Genomic DNA, 18,110 nt, shown 5'->3' with positions numbered 1-18,110 from the left:
TTTTGGAATAAACTTAAAATTTGTTACGTTAACAGGCGGATGCTGGATTTCATAGTAATCAGTGGGAACTACCGTTTCACATCTTTTTGTAATCTCAACCATTCCATAGGGTGTGCCAGTGCTAAAGCCGTTTACAGCTAATAGAGTATGCCGACTGGTAAAGTGTAATTTGTAATAAGCGTAATTGCGGGATGAGACTCTCCAGAAATCTTTGACATTTTCTGGCAACTCCTTTTTTTACCCTGACAAATCTGAACAAAGGAACAGTTTTTAATAATTAATTTAATAGTATATGGAATACCCTTATTATTTTATTGGTATATTGTCTGGTATATTCTGTACGCTTGAACTGTATATTTCTATGAGCCCTATGCTCTCTTTCGAAATGTTCCGTGGTCACACTGTTCGTTAGACCGGCTCGTGTTGTGCATTATATTGTTGAATTATATTATATAAGGAATATGATGCGGAGTGTCATTCATCAATTATTGGGTTTGAGGTGGGTGCATTTCTTATTGGTGTATTAACGAACAGTCAATATTTGTCTCTTCACACAGGCTTAGTGGTCACTGCGGGGTTTCTCTTACCCAGGTTCGTGAAAAGGGCCATTTGAGTCGACCCCGACTTCGGAATCCCCAATGGTTTTTGCGCAAGGAAGTCACAGTATGTTTTTTATATATATGCCTATTTACAACACATTCATTAAAGTTTCATTACAACAGAAATACGATGATCATATGACGCCAGAAAACAAACAGTTTGTCAACGAAGTTGCTAATGATAACTTTGGCGTTCCAGCAGTAAAGAAAGATAATTTAATCGCGACTACATCTCCATCCAAGAATGAGGCATTGTGGACCCCAAACTTGAGACGCTGCGGCCTGATAGCACGAAAAATAGGTCAATATCCACTGTGGCTTAAAAACGGCGAGAGGATACGAACGACACTGTTGCAGATTGCGGACAACCATGTTATTAAGTACATTCCTCCGGAAGAGTATTTACCTGCACAAGTTCCCAAAGTTCACAATTTGCATAAACGCGGTTGCATTCTTGTTGGCGCCGAGAGCACAAATCCCGCTTTGCTGACCAAAGAGTACTCGGGAATATTTCGAGATTCGGGCGTTGTTCCCAAGAAAAATTTGGCTCGATTTATCGTCTCGCCGGAAGCTGAAATTGCGCCAGGAACTCCCCTAAATGTTAATCACTTCAGCGTTGGCGATTTTGTAGATGTTCGTGGCAAAACGTGAGTTTTTTGTTTATAAAGGTTTATTAATCCTTGGTTTTACAACAATCGTCTTTGTTTCTACAGAGTTGATCATGGTTTCCAAGGTGTAGTGAAGCGTCACGGATTTAAGGGTATGCCAGCGTCCCATGGTGTTACAAAAACACATCGTCGTGCTGGAAATATTGGCGGAGGTGGTGAAAAGGGACGAGTATGGCCTGGTACAAAGATGCCGGGTCATATGGGCAATCGGTGGCGTGTTATTAAAGGCCTGCGAGTGTGGCGAATAAACACGAAGTACAATGTAATGTGGGTGCAAGGAAGCTCAGTACCCGGTCCAACCAATGGACTCGTCTACATCTACGATACTATTTTGCCTCTGCGGAAAAACAAGGAAGCGCCGCCATTCCCTACGTTTTACGGGGAAGCACAGGAAAATGGAGAAGATATCTGGTTTGATAAAGTGCACAACTTTAAAAATGAGTCTATAACATATGAAAACGAATAACTTTAGTACTTAGGGTATTGTAAAATCTAATTTGTTGTTTTGAAATTAAAAAAAAAAATAATTTTACATACGAAAGCATTTATTTTTTATGCTTAAAATAAAAACATATTTTTCGTTTATAGAGCAATATTTGCTATTTAACGCAAAAATATTTGAACGTTTCATGGTCACCCAAAGTTTTACCGATATCTTATCGATATTTCGACAGCTGGTCATTCAGAGGCACGGTAACACTGAATCAAATTTAGAGGAATCGTGCCGGGTTATTTGTTATTTAGTTGTAAACAATTATTATTAAATAAACTAGATTGCACATTCTTTCCACTTTAATCATGCCCAAGGAGCAGTTTCGCGCTTCGGCGCTTAACAAAAAAGATGTAAGTCATGGATTTATTACAGATAAATAAAAAAAATCACGAAATTCCTTCAGTTCACATGTGCAGTTTGGAATCAGTGGTGCCGATGAAATCCAACAGGAGGCCTTGGTGCGGATCATCTCGAAGAATTTATATCAGGCCCAGCGGCAACCAGTTCCCTATGGAGTTCTTGATCGCAGGATGGGCATCAGCACAAAGGATGCCATGTGCGAAACGTGTGGTCAAGGCCTGAACGAGTGCATCGGTCATTTCGGCTATTTGGATCTGGCATTGCCAGTTTTCCATATCGGACACTTTCGTTCAACCATAAACATTCTGCAAATGATTTGCAAGGCATGTGCTCATGTGATGCTCAAGCCGGAGGACAGGCAGTTGTACGAGAAGAAGCTGCACAACCCGAACTTCTCCTATTTGGGAAAGAAAGCGCTGCACGTGCAAATGTTGGCCAAAGCCAAGAAGGTTACCAAGTGCCAGCATTGTGGGTCCCCGAATGGGGGCGTGAAAAAGGGTCCAGGGCTGTTAAAAATCCTGCACGATCCCTACAAGGGACGCAAAGTGGATTCCCTGTTCAACAGCAACATGAACGAAATGCTCCGTTCGACGGAAGCAAATCGGGACCTAAATCTTACTCTGGGCAACTACAGCACTGCCGAGGAACTTACACCGCTCATGGTGCTCGACTTGTTCGAACAGATTCCCCAGAGCGACGTGGCTCTATTGGGAATGTGCTCGCATGATGCCCATCCAAAGCATCTAATTGTCACCAGAGTCTTTGTGCCTCCCGCCTGCATTCGCCCTTCGGTTTTGTCCGAAGTAAAGGCTGGCACCACCGAGGATGATTTGACAATGAAGCAGAGCGAAATCTTGCTTATCAATGATGTAATCCAGCGTCACATGGCCACCGGCGGAAAGATCGAGCTTATCCACGAGGACTGGGATTTTCTGCAGCTTCATGTTGCTCTTTATTTCCATAGTGAAATCAGCGGCATTCCCATTAACATGGCACCAAAAAAGACAACTCGTGGCATTGTGCAAAGGTTAAAAGGCAAGCAGGGTCGCTTCCGTTGCAATCTATCCGGCAAAAGAGTGGATTTCAGCGGACGTACTGTCATTTCACCAGATCCGAACCTAATGATCCACCAAGTTGGCGTTCCTGTGCGTGTGGCTAAGATTCTTACCTATCCCGAGCGAGTCAACCCAGCCAATATGCGCCACATGAGGCAACTAGTGCGCAATGGACCGAGCAAGCACCCGGGCGCCAATTACGTTCAGCAGCGAGGGTCGAGTTTTAAGAAGTATCTTGCCTATGGAAACCGAGAAAAAGTCGCACAGGAGCTGAAGTGCGGTGATATTGTGGAACGTCATCTGGCCGACGATGATATTGTGCTGTTTAATCGCCAGCCGTCGCTTCATAAGATGTCGATTATGTGCCACCGCGCCAAAGTGCAGCCGCAAAGAACATTTCGCTTCAACGAATGCGCCTGTACGCCATACAACGCTGATTTCGACGGTGATGAAATGAATCTGCACTTGCCGCAAACGGAGGAAGCAAGGGCCGAAGCTCTAATCCTGATGGGAAACCAGTCGAACTTGGTCACGCCAAAGAACGGTGAGATTTTAATTGCTGCTACCCAGGACTTTATTACCGGTGGCTATTTGCTTACGCAAAAGGAGGTCTTTCTTACTAAGGAGGAGGCCATGCAGTTGGCCGCATGCTTTTTGGCCAACGAGGATTCCACGATGCACATAAAGCTACCACCGCCTGCGCTTCTCAAGCCTCGCCGTCTGTGGACTGGTAAGCAAATGTTTAGCCTACTGATGCGACCAAACGACGACTCCCACGTGCGCCTTAATATGGTCAACAAAGGTCGAAACTATACGCGAAACATGGACCTGTGCAGCAATGACTCCTGTAAGTAGTGTACGCTTTGTTTCTTTAATTAAAGCTTATAAGATAACATGATCTGTTCTCAGGGGTTCATATACGCAATTCGGAGTTGATGTGCGGCGTTATGGACAAGGCGACAATGGGCTCTGGTACAAAGCAGTGCATTTTCTACTTGCTGCTAAGAGACTTTGGAGAACTGCATGCCACAAAGGCGATGTGGAGACTGGCAAGGGTGCGTATAATCACTGATTAAAAATGTAAACATGAAATGCTTATCATTAGAAAGGCCGCTTACAAGTTTTCGCACATAAAGGTTATTTGCTATGCAGTTCTTTTATTATTGCTTTTCGACTAAAATCCGTCCAGCTTTTATAAAACGCCGCCTGTTGTGTCACTAATAAAGTTCAGGAAGGAGGTTAGACGAACGTAACCAGAAGGATAGCTCGCAGTGCACTGATCCTCAGCAACGAACGAATTAATACCGATCTGCTGCCATTGTCCGGTGCTCGAGTTGTATGTAATGAGCGGACCGCCGGAGTCGCCACTGCAAATGGACATGTTGCTTCCTTCGTAGCCTTTGGCACACATTGTCGAGTCCAAGACGACATTAGTGCCAAAGATGGGCTCACACACGCCATTGTTTATGATCTGCACTTGAGCGTACAAAAGGTTTTGCGAATAGTCCAGATACTCGTCGTCCATCAATCCGAATCCCGCCACAGTTGCCACAGTGCCCACAAAATTGTTCGATTTCTGTGACTCTGTGACCAGTTGTATGGCCTGAATGGTACTTGAAAATGTCAGTGGTTCTGGCAGCCGAATCAGCGAGACATCGTTATTCAAATTGTCATTGTAGTTCGGATGGACAAAAATGTTCGTAGACGTCATATTCAAAGCGTTTTCATCGTTCAGATCCACGCTGCCGAACATTAAGAAGATTGAGCTGTAGCCATAAGTGCAATGTGCTGCTGTCAGCACCCAGTTTTCATTAATTATAGATGCTCCACAAAGCAGATCGTCCCATTCGTCTCTCTTTAAAATCACTTGCCAAGGAAATTGACCACTCTTGGCCTGAGATCCGGATATGATTCGGCCTTTCTGTTTGAATCGAACTGATATAGTATAAAGTTTCATATACTGGCATCGACCAGCGCTCTACTTACAATAAACATTGACGACACTTCGTTTGGATCAGAAGCCGGCTGAGCAAAGACCCAAATCTTCGCCAATAAAATTAGCATTAGGGATTTTTTGAAATTCGCTCCCATGGCTGCCTTCACGCTTTCTGCTCTGACGGAAGTAAATATATTGTTTAACGTCTGGGCCTATTCCTTGACTCACTTCAATTATCGTTTATCTGTATTTTGCACGAAATTCTTTAACATTCTGTCTTTCTGATAAGATTAACTGCTAACTAAACTTAGTAAATTCGACGTGGGTCTTGCTCTTACGATATATTTTAAGGAAGAAAGGTAACTTACCAATTCGTTAACAACTTAAACCGTCTTTAAATTGTCTTTTCTAAGATGCACTTCCATAGAGTTATATTATGTTTAACTTATTTCAGTTATCACTGAATGTTATAGCCACCATTGAAAAAGTTTAGACAAGGGAAAAGTGGCCATGTAATATGTTAGTTGTTGGCTTCCTTATACCCTTTTAAAGGGCATTTATATTTCAGACAACGTAAACGAGATCTCCGATTAAAAAATATATACAGTCCTTTATCTAAAGAGCACACGCGGTGTTATACGAGTGCCAAATGAAAGCTTCCACACATCTATCAATATTATTAATTATTTCCCTATCATAAATATAATCAATCACTTCTCTGTAATTATTAGTTTATTTTTGTTTATCTTGACTTTCTAAGAAATGTTTACCAATTAAATGGTTTTATTGGCTTTTTTCAGGTCGCATCGTACTTTCTGCAAAACCGTGGCTTCTCATTTGGGATAAGCGACGTGACTCCGAGTAAGAAACTTCTGCAGCACAAGGAATTGCTATTGGAACATGGATACACAAAGTGTAACGAGTATATTGAAAAGCTCAAGGCGGGAACTCTGCAGTGCCAACCGGGTTGCTCGCCGGCGGAGACTCTCGAGGCTGTGATGTTGCGCGAATTGTCGGGAATCCGAGAGCAGGCTGCCAAAACATGCTTTGCGGAGCTACATCCAACCAACAGCGCACTGATAATGGCGCTCAGTGGATCGAAGGGTTCAAACATTAATATTTCTCAAATGATTGCGTGCGTGGGACAGCAAGCTATTAGTGGAAAACGAGTGCCCAACGGCTTCGAGAACCGAGCTCTTCCCCACTTCGAAAGGCACTGTAAGTAAACCTGGAAACCTTGGTTTAAGTACATAAATAAATATGTTATACGCTATATTTTCAGCTGCGATACCTGCGGCCAGAGGTTTTGTGCAGAATAGTTTCTACTCCGGCCTGACGCCAACGGAGTTCTTCTTCCACACAATGGCTGGACGTGAAGGTTTGGTGGATACCGCTGTGAAGACTGCGGAGACTGGATATCTGCAGCGACGGCTGGTGAAGTGCCTGGAGGATCTGGTTGTCCATTACGATGGTACAGTTCGCAATGCTGTCAATGAAATGGTGGATACCATTTACGGTGGAGATGGCCTCGATCCAGTGTCAATGGAGACCCGAAACAAACCCGTTGATCTGGTTCATCAGTACGATAATCTGCGTGCTCAACATCCACATGGCAAGGATGTTCCGCTTCTGGCAACCGAAATTTCTGAGACCCTGGAAAAGCTCTTAAAGACTGCTGAATTTTTGGAAGCCCGAGAAGATTTTAAAACAGATGTTCGGTAAGTTTAAATTTTATCTGACTACTTATTGTGTTTAAAATTTAACTGCATTTTTAGAAACCACATTAGTACCGTGTCGAAACGCATTGAAAAATTGCAGAAACGCTATGAAAAACACAAGAACCTATGCAATCAGATCGAATGCATCACCAGTGAGCAGCTGCTGAAGTTCCTGCGCCGCATTAATGATCGATACAATCGAGCTGTTACGGAACCGGGCACAGCAGTCGGTGCTATTGCCGCGCAGAGTATTGGCGAGCCAGGCACGCAGATGACTTTAAAAACGTTCCATTTTGCTGGTGTTGCCTCGATGAACATTACCCAAGGTGTACCTCGTATAGTGGAGATTATCAATGCGACGAAAACGATATCGACGCCGATCATTACAGCTGAGCTGCAGAATTGCCATAGTATGGAGTTTGCAAGGCAAGTGAAGGCGCGCATTGAGAAGACAACGTTGGCCGAACTGTCCTCGTATGTGGAAGTTGTATGCGGACCTTACAGCTGCTATCTTGCGATCGGAATCGACATGGCAAGAATTAAACTTCTTGGCCTGGCCATAAACTTGGATACAATTGTTTTTAGCATACTGAAGTCGCGTATGCGGCTTAAGCCGGTTCAAGTGGAAGTGGTTGCCAAATCCTCGCGAATTGTGGTTCGAGTTGAAGCTACAAGAACTTCAACAATCAATGCAGAGCTGGCTCGTTTGGCTCTCAGTCTTCAGAATGTGGTTGTGGCGGGTCTGCCCAATATTAATCGGGCAGTCATTGCTGTGGATGATGCAAGACAACCTCCCACATACAAACTATGCATTGAAGGTTACGGACTTCGCGATGTTATTGCCACATATGGTGTTGTAGGCAAACGTACTCGCAGCAATAATATTTGTGAAATATACCAGACGCTGGGAATCGAAGCAGCGCGCACGATCATCATGAGTGAAATCACCGAGGTGATGGAGGGACATGGAATGAGTGTCGATTGGCGACACATCATGCTCCTTGCCAGCCAAATGACAGCACGCGGAGAAGTGCTGGGAATCACTCGACATGGTTTGGCCAAAATGCGTGAGAGTGTTTTCAATTTGGCATCGGTAAGAGAGCTAACTCATTTTATTCTATGTGAAGATTGTATATAATTTTGTATTCCATTTCTACAGTTTGAGAAGACGGCTGATCACTTGTTCGATGCAGCATACTATGGACAAACCGACGCCATTAACGGGGTTTCGGAGCGCATTATCCTGGGAATGCCAGCAGGCATTGGTACTGGGATCTTTAAGTTGCTACAACATCACGAAGACAAGCAGGTTCCGCCCATTGAACAAACGATATCAAGTTCATTGAATCTAGTGCCTAGTGCATAAGGAGCGGGTCTTCTTAACGTAACTTCGGTGTTTAGAATTAAAGTAACGTGTTATGACTTAGCTATTTTCCAATTTCCTAAATTTATTTTCAATCAAATAAAAAATTTTCATAAAATTTGTGTTGAATTAATCAGCGAATCTCTTTTTAAAATTCTAATATTTAATTATGTCACACTTTTAAAGTTGTAACTGCTTCTTTAAATCAAAAACTTTTTAAATTTTGATTTTTTTTTTTTACTTTTGGTTGCATTCCACCGTCCCAGTTAACAATCAGCGGCGCTAGCTTGATAAAAGTGTTTTTGTAATTTTGTTAATCGACGGTCACATTGGCTGTGTTTTCAAAACAACGTGCTAAACAAAACAATTATGGTTTTGATTTCTGATGCTTTTGGCTTGGATGTATCCCCCGATTGCATTCTGGTTGGTATGTAAAAAGCTTAACATAAAATATATGATTAATTATTTATTGTTTATTTATTCGTAGGTCATGGAGATCAGGCAGTTTTATACAGTTCAAATGGCAAAGTCGAAGTGCCGGCTAGGCTGCGTCAAGGAAAAGTTCGTGGATTTGCGTGGAGTTCCTTAAATCAATCGCAAAAACTATTATTGCTTTACAGCGAAAATGAATACTCGCTTATTATTTGCAATTATGGTTCTGAAAAGGAGCAGCTTAAACTGATTTACGAAGGCGAAACCAAAGACTGGATTAATGCTGCTATGTTTCTAAATGATGATAATTTAACAGATAAAAAGCGGTTTGTTCTACACACAGCACATAGTGCAATTTTATATGTGGAATTTGATACAAAATCAAGTGCAGACTGCCACGTTTTGGAATTAGCCAAGTGCACTGATAGTTCCATACTTTACTACACTCGTTTGCACGGTAATTGCTATAACAAGCTAGCAATAATAAGCGGAAATGCTTTTGGTGAATTGTTAGTTTGGCAAACGCAAAGTGCCTTAAAAACCGAATCAGAATCTTCCATAAAAATATATCCCCTACTTTTGCGTCTCCAAGCACACAATGGAGTCATTCACTCGATTGATTTTAATCTGGAATCGCAATTGCTGGTAACAACATCCGATGATCGTTCGGTAAAGTTTTGGAATATCCAAAAGTCTGAGGACTGGTCAACAGTGAAACTAAAGCCAATGTTTAGTTGCTTTGGACATGGTTCACGCGTTATGTGTGTTATCATATTTAAAATTGGTAAGCTTTTATTATTAATACATTTCGTAAATATGCTTACATTTGTTTGTTGCAGATGATAAAATGTTAGTTGCCAGTGGCGGTGAGGATTCCTACGTCTGCGTTTGGAGTTGTTCTGGCGACTTGTTACTGAAACGTCGTCAACATTTTGGAGCACCAATTTGGAGGCTAGGCTTTAGTGAGGAGACATCCACACTATATAGCACTAGCTCTACTGGTAATTTAATTGGACAAAACCTTCAAGAAGTCGTTAACCGCTCAAGAAATATCCCTACTATGCTAAATAGTTTAGGTTCCACAAATGAGTTTGTCAGAAATATCAAGTTTCTTAATGATAATATAATCGTTGGCTTGAGTAGCTCAAATCAATTGTACTATACTCGAATAACGCCGAATTCCTCGTCCTCGAATAATTGGCTCATTGTTAACGATTTTCCGACTTACAAACGGACAGTCTTAGAAGTTTTTGATGGTGTTATTGCCACTTGTGGTCATCGACGAATAACAATTCACAGGTTTAATGCGGAAACAAATAAATTTGAAATGCTTTTTGATGGCATCAGGATGAAGGGCACAATTCGTTCTTTCCATTTTTTGAGCAAAGACGAGTATCTTGTATCTGATAATTTGGGTTATTGCCTATTACTTAAATCACACGAGCTTAGCATAGATTCTCATATTGCACTTTTTAATGACCGTGAGCCATGGATAACAGCTGCTTTGCTGATTTCCGAAAAATATCTTCTCCTGAGCAATCGTAAAGGTCATGTAATGCTCTACCATCGTAGTAATGGAAACGACTTTTTACTAAAAGATACAATTAAGTATCTACATGGTAAAATGGGTTGCAATTTCTTCAAGTTGCTAAGTGTTAACAAGGAGAGTGCCTGTGTTATGAGTGGTGGTCATGAAGCCTTTCTTAAATACCTGCACGTAAGCTTAAGTGATTGTACTTTAAGTGTTAGCCAGCGTGAAAGTATTCCACTGTCTTGGCTTGAAGCATCTCCTTCCGAGGACCTAATTTTAGGCTTTAATGATAATCACATTGTTGCTTGGTCCCGTCAATATGATGTCCTGCTGCAATTGGCCTGCGGCGGCGGCAATCGATGCTGGGACTACCGACTGAGTAGTAATTCGCTCAGCATAGCGTATGTCAAGCAAAAGCGTGTGTTTTTCTATCGAAATTCACTCTACAATGCAGTCGGTAATCAAATCGAACACATAAAACACAATACGTGGCACACACGCAATTGCAATACAATTCGACTCCTTACGCACAAAAATCAATCGCATCCTTTCATTATCTCCGCTGGCGATGATAATATCATTAAGGTGACGAAAGTAATTGATGACTCGCTATTTCAATGTGCAGAACTGCACTCACATATCTCAACTGTTCGCTATTTACAAACACATATGTACAAATCGGAGGAAGAGTCAAGTACATGGTTCATTTTTTCGGTTGGAGGACGATCACAGCTCTGCATTAGCCAACTGAATATAAACATATCCAATAGGTGCCACACAACAGAACTGTGTACTCATACACTGCAATACCCAACTTTATCCACAACAAGTACTATTGAAGCTCGGCTAATGGCAATCGATATTGCCCAGCACTCAGAGAAGAAAAACTTTTCAATATATGTAGCAGGAGCTGATGGAAAAATTAGTCTTTATAATTGGGATTCAGAAAATCCCTCCAGCCTCGATTTGAGAACTTTTGTAGATATAAAGAGATGTCCGCTCAATGTACAATGGATAAGTAGCAAAGAAATGTTATTGATCACAACAACGAATGGAGAAGTGTACGGATTCGATCAATCACTACAATCAGTTTCTGTCCAACTTCAACTCCATGTGACGGGAATAAATACAATAGACATATACGTTGATAAAAACCTCTTGCACATTTTGTCAGGAGGTGACGATGAAAATATCAAGTACACTGTACTTAATTTGGACAACAATAGTGTGGAACATAAATCGGAATTTTCGGGTCTTCACAATGCCCAAGTAAATGCCTTGGCAATACACTGTCCCAAACTAACCACCGAGAAAACCGAAATGTTTGCCTATACCTGCAGTATAGATAGACAGATCTATAGAATAAACCTGAAAACCCAACAATATAGTCGAGTTGGGTACACGTGCATATCGGATGTCAAAGGAATGCTCATCGATGAAAACCAGCGAATGTACTTTTACGGATGCGGATTGCAAATTATAAGCAAATATTAATTCCTTTTTAAAGTGCATGTTTTATTGTATTGACTTAGTGTTTATTTTTCAACATATGTACATAGTGTTAACAGTGGAAAAGAGTTATGAAAAACACGAATTGCCTAAGCTGTCATTGTTATTGTTAAACTTGAAAAGATCGTGCCGTTGTTTTTGATAAATAAAAAATGTCTTGTAAAATTCTATCAATATTTTTTCTCTTGGTTTGGAAGAATTTTCAAAAGCAAAAGAGTAATAAGCTAGTTTTACTTCTGTCGTTAGTCCTGCCTGTGCTTTTTTCTTTATTTTTTTTGTTTATTCGCCTATCAAACGATAAACAAACTACAAGCAATTCAAGCAAAGCGGATTCCAATGAGCTGGAGCTGACTTGGAGTTCGCTTCTCGATAAAATTAATGGACGCCGAGCAGAGATGGTGAAGAAGCAGAAAAAGTGAGTATTACAAAAAGTACAATTCTTCAATTAAAATTAAAAGTATGTACAAGTTTTCCTAGTTTCCCATTTCCGCTTGTCTTATTTGCATGATTTTTTAAAAGTTTTTAACTATCCCTACAGTTTTGAAAGGAATGTCTTCATACCGCAAATAAAGGTGGCATATGCTCCCAGTTCAACGGCTGGCATACAAAAACTCATGGCATCCGCCTTGACAAAACTTTCCATCCCGAAAGATAAGATAGTTGAATTTGAAAATTGCAATGACTTGCGAACCCACGCTTCCTCCGAACATTTTTTAGCAAGTGTCTGCTTCCGCAATGTGGATGAGGCAAGAAATGGTTTGCCATCAGTATTGGATTTCGCGATAAGGATGCCATCGGAGCTCCGAAGCTATGAAGCCACTTGGATTGGTGACAGCTGGAAGGAACTGCCTTCCTTTGCCAATCACAAGAGTTCCGGGGAGGAAAAAGGCGAGGATGGTGGCGACACGGATTATTTACGCGAGGGTTTCGTTGCACTTCAGTATCATATTTGTGCAGAATATCTGCAGACAGCTTCAAAAACTGACAAACTCCCAAAGGTTTCTCTGCGGCCGCTAAATGCGGATTCTAAAACCAATGCACTTTTCTCCAATGAAGTAACCACTTCGGGAATTTTGCTGATTCTTCTGGGATTTATGTTTCCTGTTTCTGTGCTTATAAAGGTTTGTATAATATTTATCTTAGATTTATTCGATTAGCTGTTCAAAGTTACCTAGGAAATTTACTTCAAATCCCATTCCATAATTTAACTCTGTTCTTAACACTCAGACATCATACACTTTTCGAGTTTATTTCGCATACACTTATTTTTTATTTTAATAATGGAGACAAACGTTTTTTTGCAGTTGATTGTGGAGGAACGCGAGCTTGGACAACGTCGTCTTTTGGAGTCCAACAACGCCAGTGTTGCAGTGCAAATTTTGGCCTGGATGTTTAATGTTTTTTGCCAGCTGCTCATGGCATCCATTCTCATCACTTTTATATTCAAGGTAAGAGTTCCTATTAAGTGGATGAGCCGAAAAGTTAACTCCTTTCTTGCAGATCGAGTGGAACGGAATGGTGGCATTTTTTAACAATTGTCCTTGGCAGATATTGCTCCTTTTTCTAGTGTCGTATGTGTTCTCGGTAACAGGATTTGTCGTTTTCATGTCATCACTCATAAGCTCAACCAAAAACGCCCTCTTCATGGCTCCGATCTTATGGCTTCTTGTTCCACTGCCTTTTATATCGGAGGAAGAAGTAATGTCGCAAATTCCCCATGTATTCTACTCGGTGGCCACAATAGTTCTTTGCAATGTGTCCGTAAGTCGAGGACTTAGGAAGTTGTTTTACATGGAGGATCATCCTATGCAAGGACCGTTCACCAAATTCTTGATGTCCAAAGTCACCGAATCCGATTATGGACTACTTTTCCCAATCGGATGCTTCTATGTGCAGGCATTATTTTGCTTTCTTTTCGCCCTGATCCTGGAAAATGATGTCTGGTCATGGTTGGCCGATCTTTACAAGAAATCTTGCCGAGCTTGTCGGCGAACCAGACTGTTCTTCAGTAAAATCCAAAAAGAGGAGCGTAAATCGGGTGTTGAACAAAGCACCAAAACCATGGAGGAAACGCAAGCCTCTATTTACATTCATAATGTTTGGAAGAGGCTATCGAACAGATTTGCGGTTGAAAATGTTACGGTGACTGTGTATCCCGGAGAGGTGGTGGCTCTGCTGGGCAAGAATGCCTCCGGAAAGAAGACACTTCTGCGATTGGTCAAGGGACTGACCAGGCCGAACAGTGGAGAAGTCTTTGTGTCCGGCTTCAATGTGCAAGCCGACAAAATGAAAGCCATTAAGTTTTCCGGAATGTCCATGTCATCGAAACCAGAGTTTTCCGAGTTCACAGTGTACGAATATCTAACATTTTTGTGCCAGTTGCGCGGTCTCGGAAAATCGGAGGCCAAAGATGAGGTGAAATCGTATCTTCGCTTCTTGAAAATCGAGGAGTCGCAGAAGACGCAAGTCTATGAACTTAGCAAAGGACAGAAACTGGTCGTACGAACTCTGGGTGCCTTCGTGGGGAAGACCACCATCATTGTCCTCAACAAACCCTTCGATGGCGTCGACGATGCGAAGGCCAGATTGCTCTTCAGCTTCATCCAGAAGCAGAAAAGCGGTCGCAGTATTTTCTACAGCACCAGCAGTTCGAGAGTTGCAGGCGCCTTTGCCGATCGCATCGCCATTTTCTCGGATGGAAAGATCCTGTCAATTGGCACAAAGAAAACTTTGTGCAGGAAATTCAACGATTCCTATCGACTGGTGAGTGTTGTTCACAATTCAAGTGTAATTGATAAAGAATCTCGTTGCAGGCAAGATCCTAGCAAGTTAAACTGTTCGTATCTTTTCTGTAAGTCAACAATATCGAGTGGATACACCATATCATTTAGATATATATAATATAATATATTTAAATTGGTTTGCCAAATGAAATATGATAAAAAATGATATGGAAATATTGTATTCCTTTTGTGTGAAAGCTTCGCATTTGCTATATTTTTTCTACAACTTTTATATTTATTTTAACAGACCCTTTTTGGCAAAGAAAAGTGCGATTTCAAGGAGGTGCATTTGTTTTTACAAAACTATATTGCTAATATCGAGTTGGATTCAGTTTTGGGCGATTCTGCAGTTTTCCTAGTTAATAATAAAAATCAACAAGAACTGGGCGACTTGCTGGAGAACTTGACAAAATTCAAAGAGGACTTAAATGTATTCAGTTTTCAACTTGAGGAGTGCAGCTTTCAACAAGTTGTGGATAAAATGTTTTCCCAAGAGCAATCAAAATCAAATATTGATGATCTAGAATTTCGCAAGTTGCCCATAAAAAATCGTTCTAAATGTAGATTTTTCAAATTGTCGCATTTTCGGGCTGTCATTCGCCTGCGATTGATCGCGGATATTAGAATCAGTTTCTTGGCACTTTTAAAGTTCATTTTGCCCGCATTGGTGGCCATCTGGGCACTTAGCATGCCATACTTTTGGGACAACAGCCAGCCACCAGGAAATGTGGTTTTCCCCATTCCGGATCACGGCGATAGAATCATTCTAATCCAACAAAAGTCGCCGAGCGGTTCAGTTTTGAAGGCTGCCAAGGAGTACGCTGAAATGGGAGCCACGGAGGTGAAATCCAACATGGAAATCTCGAAATACATCCGGCAATATATTCTCGATCAGAACGTGTTACTGGATATGGATTTTCTGGCGGCTGCCATATTTTTCGATGGCGAGGTCACTGCTCTTTTCAACAACAAATGGCATCACGCTGCACCCGAAAGTTTGGCTCTGGTAATGCATTCTTTGGCAATGTAAGTAGTTGATGGTGATTATTGTTGAAAATACGACTTTTAACTTTGGATTTCTTACCATTTCAAGTGGCTTGATTGGTTCTGAGTCGGGAATCAAAGTGGAATTGGATCCCTTGCCTTTCTCAACAGTTCACACCTTGCAATTGCATCTGAATGCCAATGGAGTCAACTTGATGTTCGTTATCTGTTTGAGCTTTAGTTTCTGTTTTATTTGGAGCATCCCACTCCTCTATATGTCTCTGCATCGGGACAGTCGTTATAATTACATAGAGTTGATTGCTGGAATCCGGCTGGGCGTATTGATCCTGGCTTTTTTGGTCTACGATTTGGTTTTTGTACTACTCGCGCTTCTCCCCTTGCTCATAGTCTTTACATTACTTCAGTGGGACGTACTAATGGATGCTCATATATTTCGTAAGAAGTACCTTACCTAAGGATTATAACTTATTCATTATCCCATTTTATATTGCAGTTCTGTACACCTATGTGCTGTTCGTCGTCGCCTTCTGCGTGCTGAGCTTAAACATACTCATCTCCATCGGATTCTCGGAGCTACGATATGGATATCTGGTGGTGCTTCTGTTCTACTCGTTTGGCATTGTGATCTATATGGCCGTGCACCAGTTGCAGCCCGTTGTGGATCCCGAAATGCTCCTCCTTCTATTCCTGGACTTTCATCCGTTCTATGCCCTGTCGCATAATCTAATGCGCATCCTCGGTTTATCCCAGAAAACGTGGCTGTGCAGTGATAAGGGTATTTACGAGACCAGTGTTTATGCAGAAAAGTGCAAGAGAGTTCCAAATTGCTGTGGTGAGATCTGCCAAAATGTTTTTATCCCTTGTAATTAATCAATAAGGTTATTAATATTTAAAACAGGTTAAAAAAGGCATACAAAAATTAATCACAAATGGTTTTAAAATTTAAACATATAATTGTTAATACCTAAAAGTTAATTAAACCATTGCCTTCTTTATTTGGTATACCTACAATTCTATTAAATTTATAGTTCATTTACTTTACTTTACATACTCTTTAAAACTAGTCTCATTTCCTATATAGATTCCAGTGGCCAGGAGTTCCATTATTTACTATACCTGTGCTGTGTATATCTTCTTTCCGTCGTGGTTTGGATCTCCATTCTCATCCTCCTCAAAACCCAATTGGCGAAGGGCAGGTCCCGCCAAGGAAAATATGTTTGGGAAAATGAGTGAGTTGTGGTCGCTTTGTTTTCCTTTTAAGGTTTTAAAATAAACTCTACATTTGTTCAGTCCAGATTGCAAATACGACCAGAACCTTTTGCACATAACTCAGCCCAACGAACTCGAAAACACCTGGATACTGGAAAAGTCGCGTGTTCGAACTCTGGAACGGAGTTACATAAAGAGCAAAGTTCTGCACGTGGAACACTTGAGCGTCTCCTTCGGTGTGAAGAGGGCACTGAAACATGTTGATTTCATGATGAATCGGTGAGGAAACATCTCCTCTTTTGTACAAAATGCTTATCACCATTGGTTATCAATCTTAGCTATCAGGTTTTGAGCATATTTGGAGCAAATGGCACTGGAAAGACTGTTCTATTGGAAACAATTCTCGGAATTCACAGCCCAAACGCAGGAAGAATAATTGGCCCGAACAAAGTTCCCTTCAAGTCGGGCAGTTTGGAGTCCTGCACTCTGATCGGTTACAGTGCTCAGGAATTGAAATCGTTTCAGTACTTGACGGTGATGGAGAGTATTAAGTTGATACTGCGAGTTCAGAGCTCGAGCAGAGGAAAACGTTTGAAGAGGAATGCCAACAAGTTGTGCAAAGCGTTGGGCTTATACGAAGACCGGTTCAACTTGCTTTCGATTTGCAGTCAGGGAATCCTGAAGCGACTCAGCATTGGAATTGCTCTAATGAGCAACGCGGATCTCATTTTGCTGGACGATCCCTTCACCGCACTGGACGTGGTGTCCCAGCGGAGTATGCTCCATTTGATACACAATCTGTGCAGAAAGGGAAACTCGGTGATATATACTTGCACCGATCCCGAGTTCTCCTCGTCGGCACTGCGAATGGCTGTCATAAGTCATCCTGGCATCGCGGCCATCGGAGAACGCCAGGAAATACAGCGGAACTACTATTCCTCCTACTTTATGATCGAAACCAGAATTCACATGCCCGAATGGACTTCTCCAGTTCACCTTGATTCGGATGATGAGAAGGGGAACAGAATAGAGAAAGTGCACAAACTGAAGCCGCAACCGCACTCGAATCAAGAACTCTATACTGAGGAGGAATTCAAATACCTAAGGATTTGTGGCCTTATTGAAAGAATATTTCCCCATGCCATTATTAAGTAGGTGATATAACAGCACAACATTTTTGTAAGCCTAACTTCTTTCTATTTTCAGGAATGTCGACTTTCCGATGGCCTGTTTTTGGTTATCTAGTAATATGTACTCCCTTAAGCAAATTGTCCGAACACTTTATGCCAACAAACAACATTTCTACTCATATTCCATTTCGCAGCCGACCGTAAGCTCCATATTTCTAACCATTAGTACCCAGAAAACTCCCAGGGAGACATTATCCTATGATGTTGTTAAGTAAGGCAAATAAAAAACCAATAAACAACTCTAATTGGTTGTTTAAAT

The 18,110-nt window shown here is 41.5% G+C and overlaps 5 protein-coding genes across 5 annotated transcripts; 4 read left to right on the top strand and 1 right to left on the bottom strand.

Moving 5' to 3' along the window:
• Positions 1 to 369: 369 nt before the first annotated feature.
• Positions 370 to 1,799, top strand: LOC108094647 (39S ribosomal protein L3, mitochondrial). Its single transcript, XM_017195357.2, has 4 exons — positions 370 to 499; positions 558 to 663; positions 723 to 1,246; positions 1,313 to 1,799. Exons 1-4 carry the CDS (start codon positions 462 to 464, stop codon positions 1,731 to 1,733), a joined length of 1,089 nt encoding a protein of 362 aa, XP_017050846.1. The 5' UTR covers positions 370 to 461; the 3' UTR covers positions 1,734 to 1,799.
• A 167-nt stretch (positions 1,800 to 1,966) lies between these two features.
• On the top strand, positions 1,967 to 8,310 carry LOC108094668 (DNA-directed RNA polymerase III subunit RPC1). Its single transcript, XM_017195380.2, has 7 exons — positions 1,967 to 2,110; positions 2,164 to 4,022; positions 4,085 to 4,230; positions 5,912 to 6,329; positions 6,394 to 6,829; positions 6,887 to 7,922; positions 7,989 to 8,310. Exons 2-7 carry the CDS (start codon positions 2,291 to 2,293, stop codon positions 8,193 to 8,195), a joined length of 3,975 nt encoding a protein of 1,324 aa, XP_017050869.2. The 5' UTR covers positions 1,967 to 2,110; positions 2,164 to 2,290; the 3' UTR covers positions 8,196 to 8,310.
• On the bottom strand, positions 4,307 to 5,284 carry LOC108094669 (brachyurin). Its single transcript, XM_017195382.1, has 2 exons — positions 5,162 to 5,284; positions 4,307 to 5,096 (listed from the first exon to the last, which is right to left on the bottom strand). Exons 1-2 carry the CDS (start codon positions 5,264 to 5,266, stop codon positions 4,368 to 4,370), a joined length of 834 nt encoding a protein of 277 aa, XP_017050871.1. The 5' UTR covers positions 5,267 to 5,284; the 3' UTR covers positions 4,307 to 4,367.
• A 198-nt stretch (positions 8,311 to 8,508) lies between the features above and the next one.
• Positions 8,509 to 11,798, top strand: LOC108094715. Its single transcript, XM_017195452.1, has 3 exons — positions 8,509 to 8,619; positions 8,680 to 9,408; positions 9,464 to 11,798. Exons 1-3 carry the CDS (start codon positions 8,562 to 8,564, stop codon positions 11,647 to 11,649), a joined length of 2,973 nt encoding a protein of 990 aa, XP_017050941.1. The 5' UTR covers positions 8,509 to 8,561; the 3' UTR covers positions 11,650 to 11,798.
• Positions 11,799 to 11,807: 9 nt separating this feature from the next.
• On the top strand, positions 11,808 to 18,107 carry LOC108094712 (ATP-binding cassette sub-family A member 6). The gene is made up of 11 exons (XM_017195450.2): positions 11,808 to 12,079; positions 12,203 to 12,785; positions 12,969 to 13,112; positions 13,165 to 14,427; positions 14,695 to 15,473; positions 15,541 to 15,887; positions 15,946 to 16,284; positions 16,534 to 16,681; positions 16,743 to 16,940; positions 17,000 to 17,812; positions 17,868 to 18,107. The coding sequence occupies exons 1-11, from the start codon at positions 11,817 to 11,819 to the stop codon at positions 18,064 to 18,066; spliced, it is 5,076 nt and encodes a 1,691-aa protein (XP_017050939.2). The 5' UTR covers positions 11,808 to 11,816; the 3' UTR covers positions 18,067 to 18,107.
• The last annotated feature ends 3 nt before the right edge of the window (positions 18,108 to 18,110 follow it).

This window comes from Drosophila ficusphila, unplaced genomic scaffold, assembly GCF_018152265.1.
Source record: "Drosophila ficusphila isolate 14025-0441.05 unplaced genomic scaffold, ASM1815226v1 contig_198, whole genome shotgun sequence".
Classification (NCBI taxonomy): Eukaryota; Metazoa; Arthropoda; class Insecta; order Diptera; family Drosophilidae; genus Drosophila; species Drosophila ficusphila.
The sequence above is the reverse complement of the archived record's forward strand: the minus strand, read 5'-3'. Positions and strand labels throughout refer to the sequence as shown.